Genomic DNA, 4,817 nt, shown 5'->3' with positions numbered 1-4,817 from the left:
CCCAACCTCAAGGGTGGCATCGTTCACACCTAGGAGGATGCCACCCGAGTGGCCTGCGTTCCCACTAGAAGGGAGCCAGTGCCAGGCGAATAGGTCGGAGCTCAAATGCTCAAGTTCTGATAGGGAGAATTCAGTACGTATCATTTCTTGAATGGCCACTATGTCAATACGCTCGGTTCGCATGTACTCAATGAGTTGGCGGCGCCGGCCATCTTGGCCGAAACCGCGGATGTTGCAGAATAAGGCTCTCATCAGGCATCCATCGGGGGGCTGCTTGACCCCAAGACACGTGATGCGCTCTGGGCGCGGAGGGCGGCAGTACGAGAGCGAGTGCGGCCCCGGATCTCATCCGGGGCGACCGGCGCGTGGGGTGGGGCGCTCGGGGTGGACCCAAGTGGAGCTCCCGCAGCGGGGGGAGGGCGTGCACGGGCCTCGGCGAGCCGACCATCAAGGATCTCCTGTGCACGGATGGCTTCTATCTGGACTAGCGGGGGGGCAACCTCCCCGCGGAACACTATGGCCGAGTCCGCTGCCACCTTAGAGAGGTGGCCAAGCGGGGCCGACTCCAAAGAAGAAAAGGAGCACGTAGCAGAGGTGGCCAGGATGATCGTGGTACCTGACTCGAGGTTCCGGGCAGCGGCCTGGAGGGCGGCGAGCTCGGGGATGGGGAGGGCCAGGCCACCCGGCGTCCTGGTCACCTCAATCAGAGCACTGCGGCGTGAAGAGGACACCGGGGACGAGGTTGAACGACCCCGCCTCATAGCCCGAGGGGGAGGAGGTGGAGCGGCCACCGGTGTGGTCACCACCACCGCCAGGCCCGCGGGAGAAGAGCTCGACGGCACGAAGGGGGAGCAGGAGACGTCACGCAGGGGACGCCAGGGGAGGGAGGTGGGTCCGTAGGCGCGTCAACCCCCATGGGCGAGCTGGCCGGCCGGGCCGGGGAGCCAGGAGCGACCTCCGAAGGCCCCAGGAGAGGCGGAGCCGGGTCCGAAGCCGAACCCCCCAGCGGCACCAACCAGAGATCGGTCGTAGTGGGGGTCGGATCGGGCAGCGTCGGCTCGGCCCTGGTCGGGGAGGAGGCAAAGATGCCGAGGGAGATATCGTCTGGGGAGCGGGGCGAAGAAGCCGGAAGAACCTGGAGACTGACATCAGAGGCGTCGGGCCGTCATCGGAGAACGGTGTGGCTGCCGAGTGGGTACGACGCGCCCCATCCCCACCCCTGGCGGCAGGCACAGGCGGCTGGTCGTGGTGGGGGCTGTCCTCGAGGTCGTCGTCGTCCTCTTCCGAGCCCGGGTGGTGGCCGTGACGCGGGTCGCGGTCGCTGCGGTGGCCCCCTGTGCCACCCCCAACGGTGTCGGCCCCAGGGAAGCTGCCGTCGATGCGAGGGCGGCCAATATGGTTGGGAGGCTCAGGGGATATGTGGAGGTCAAAGCCCTGGTCGTTAAAGAACACCCGGATGGTGGCCCGAAGCTTGGAGGAGTCGAGAGATTTGACCTTAACGCGTACCTCCTCCTCTTTGCGGAGGAAGAGCTCATCGACCACCACCACCTTGCCGAGGATGCGAGACATGTTCCGGATGACCCGCTCGGAGAGGGAGATGTCCGGGAGGCCACCAATGAGGATCCAAGCCGTGTCCAAGACCGCGACCGCCAAGGGGCCCCGCACCGGCACGGAGATGTCAACCACTAGCGAGTTGAGAGCTAGGGTGATGTCTCCGTTGCGGGTGCCGTATCCATGGCTGACCGCGTCCGGAAAGACGACCGAGAACTGGCCTCCAGAGAGTAAGGTGACCTGCCAATCCCAGTTGTAGAGGTAGAGGTGGTTGAGCTCGGCCTCGATCATCTCCGGCGAGGCCACCCCATCCTTCACTGTAACAATGGCGAGGAGAAAGGGAGAAGGGGTGGGGATGTCGGGCACCTCGATGTGGAAGTATCTGAGGCCCTCAATCTCGTGCCCGTACATCATCAGCTCCTCCGCCACCGGGCGGTCTGGGCAAAGGAAAGCGGGGTGGTCTGGGTCCGAGCAGTGGTAACAACACTGCGGACGAGTGCAAGCCACCTGGGAGTGGCCGGAGAGTCCGTAGTTGAAGCACTTGACAAGGTCGGCGGAGCGGTCGGCGGAGAGAAGGGCGGACGTCATCGAGGCGGCGGGATCCCGGGGAGCGCCGTTAGTCGGGGCCGGGCCGTTTGCGTGCCCAAGCCCGCGCTTCTTCTTGCGCTTGCCCCCGGGCCGGCCCCGTCCCGCCCCATTGCCGGTCGGGGGGAGGCTCGGCTCGCCCTGAGGTGGCTGGTAGCGGCGGACCGCGGCAGCCGCGGGAGGAGGGTCCGGCTGCCCATAGGAGCGGTCGGGGGAGCGAGCGTGGCCGCCCCGGACCGGGGAGCGGCTGGCCACCCGACAGCACGGAGCGAAGGGCGACCGACGACCACCCTCATGGCGGTCCGCGGCAGGGGGAGGCGAACGGGAGCGGCCCCGGCGGTCCGCACGAGGGGGAGAACGGCGTGAGGGGGACCGGTGGTCATCGTAGTCGTGGGTCCGGCGGTCACCGCAGGAGGAGAGCTGGCGGCGGAGCTCGGATTCGTGGTGCATCGCGTCGGGGGATGGCCGGAAGGAGTTGCGCCGCTCCTCCGCACAGGAGGAATCGGAGCGGAGGTCGTTGGCGCGACGCTTGGGCCGCGTCCCAGCGTCGTGCCACTCGCGGGTCATGGGGGCCGGCGGCGAGGTCGGCAGCGACGGGGGATGGAGCGATGGGTTGGCGGCAGGGGTCGGAGGAGCAGGGGTTAGGGCAGGAGCGGAGTGGGATTGGGGGAGAGGGAAGCCCGACGGCAGCCAAATCGGCCTAATGGCCGGGCAGGACGACCCACTAGGGTCGCAGCAGAGGCTGGGCCCATTGAAGGAGCGGCCAGCCCAGGCCCCAGGCCCAACACCTGGCCCAACCCTAGAACGGCGCATGATCCGTCGGTCCAGCCCGCAGGGCGGGGTAGCAGCGGCTAGGGTTCCCCCTCGCGCTGCGACCGCCGCCGCGGCCGCGACCGACGCCGGCGCAGGAGCTCCGGCGGCCATGGGGTGGCGACGAGAGTGGTTGGGCAAGAAACGGAAAGAGGATGTGCCGAAAGCAGCGATGAACGGTCGAAACGGCGAGGAACGGGTGACCACCGACCACGAAGACGCCGCCGGGGAGGGGGGAGGCTGAGACCCATGGGGGGGCTGCCGCCGAGCGCCAAGAAGACCGGGCCCGACACAGGTCGGACCGCCCCGCGACACCCCACGCCAGAGCGCGGCGGCGGTGAGCAGTACGCGACCTAAGGTCGGCCCTTTGGCCAGGCGTCGGGAGGAGGGAGGCGGAGCCGGCCGGCGAGCAAGAGGTGGGGAGGGGGCTCCCCGGCATGGCACGTCGACCAGCATCGGGCGCAGCACAGTCCGGCAGGCCAGAGGTGTGTGCCGGACGGTGGGACGGCCGGCGGTGGAGTCCTCGTCCTCCGCCAAGTCTGCCCAGCGCAGCGGTAGCTCCTCCTCAACAGGGTCGGCAGAGCATGGGGCGAGCGTCCCAGCGGCCGGAATCAGCGGGGCGTCGGGCTGCAGGGGTGCGTGAGAGCCGACCGGAGTGGCGCATGGTGACGGAAATGGCGGCGGAGGCGGCCGCGCAGGCGAGCAGGCCGCGGCCGGTGCGGCGCCAGCTCGGTCGCGAGAGGAGAGTGCCATCCCCCTTCCGCAAGTCCTCAGTGAATCGTCTCGGTCTCCTCTGTTCGACCCCTACCTCGTCGGGACTCTACCAAACCGCAGCCTCCAGCACCCATCGCCCGAGCCGGCCGAGGGCCTCGTCCCCGAGCCGAGCACCATGGAAGAGGTGCAGCGCTCCGCCCCTCTCTGCCTTGCATTCGACCACCTGCCGCATCGAGCGCCCGTAGCTCCATTCCCGTGCGCCTCCTCTGCATCAGGCCAGCGCCTCGACGAGAACCTCGCCCGCGCCAATCTCCCTGCCGTCGTGGCCGCCTCGGGAACATGGAAGCTCGCTGCCATCCTGCTGTTCTCCTTCAACGCTGGAGCTCCCGCAAACCATCCCCGTCGACGGTCCTCTTCTAAAGCATCCCGGCGCCGCGCGTCCATGCCTCCTTCCCCACACCCGAATCCGCTGACACGCCGTCCCTGAGTTCCGCGCCAACCTGTCGCCTTCCTTTGCACCGTCCCTGCCGCCCGAGTCGCCGGCGAGCTCCTCCCACTCCGTCGTCCCTTTTGCTTCAAGCCACATGGCCTGCATCAATAGGGGTCCGCGCCGTCGTGTCTCCCGCGTCGCGCCAAGGCCCTCTTCGCCTGAATCCCGTCTCTGCCTTGCTTCCCCTCTGCTTCAGGTCGAGCAGCGCTCCACAACGCTCAACCGCGCGTTGACCACACCCTGCCTCGCTTCGATCTGCCTGTGAGGCCGGCGCCGCGCCTAGTCCAACTTCTCGCTGGCCTGCTGCTTCACCGACCTGGGCCAAGGCCCACAAGGTGAGCTGCGGCCCACCCAAATCCTGTCCAGCCCAGTTCTTTCAGTTTCAGCCCAGTACAGTTTTTTCCCTGTTCTACGAATTTATCTATTTATCCAGAGCCTGCAAGTTTTGCAGAACCCCCCCCCCTCATGTTCATGCATTTAATACTCACAAACCATGCATCGGTTTAAAATGACTCATATATGAAAAATGCTTAGATTTTCATCTAGTTTCATAATATGCCAATTTCATGCATGTTAAAAATGTTTAAAAGGATATTTGTATAATTTTTGCTCTTATGACATGCAAAAATGGTTTATTTCATAACTAAATAACCGTAGCTCGGTTTTA

General features: G+C 66.0%; 1 protein-coding gene across 1 annotated transcript; it reads right to left on the bottom strand.

Annotated features, from left to right (window-relative positions):
* Nucleotides 1–251: 251 nt before the first annotated feature.
* On the bottom strand, nucleotides 252–4,391 carry LOC147964876 (uncharacterized). Its single transcript, XM_087530191.1, has 3 exons — nucleotides 2,177–4,391; nucleotides 1,148–1,231; nucleotides 252–711 (listed from the first exon to the last, which is right to left on the bottom strand). Exons 1-3 carry the CDS (start codon nucleotides 3,697–3,699, stop codon nucleotides 252–254), a joined length of 2,067 nt encoding a protein of 688 aa, XP_087386317.1. The 5' UTR covers nucleotides 3,700–4,391.
* Nucleotides 4,392–4,817: the final 426 nt, after the last annotated feature.

Source organism: Triticum urartu, chromosome 6A (genome assembly GCF_056163025.1).
Source record: "Triticum urartu cultivar PI428250 chromosome 6A, HENAU_Tu73, whole genome shotgun sequence".
NCBI lineage: Eukaryota > Viridiplantae > Streptophyta > Magnoliopsida > Poales > Poaceae > Triticum > Triticum urartu.
This window is presented reverse-complemented; position numbering and strand designations above follow the sequence as displayed.

Bases quoted from the DNA above. Each gene is read 5' to 3' on its own strand.
- LOC147964876 (XM_087530191.1), bottom strand. From the start codon at position 3,699: ATGGCACTCTCCTCTCGCGACCGAGCTGGCGCCGCACCGGCCGCGGCC. The intron at 1,232-2,176 runs CCCGACTAACGG...CCAGCCGCCTGT, and splicing joins GGGCACGCAAACGGCCCGGC to GCCTGCCGCCAGGGGTGGGG. The intron at 712-1,147 runs GTCAGTCTCCAG...TTCACGCCGCAG, and splicing joins GACGGCCCGACGCCTCTGAT to TGCTCTGATTGAGGTGACCA.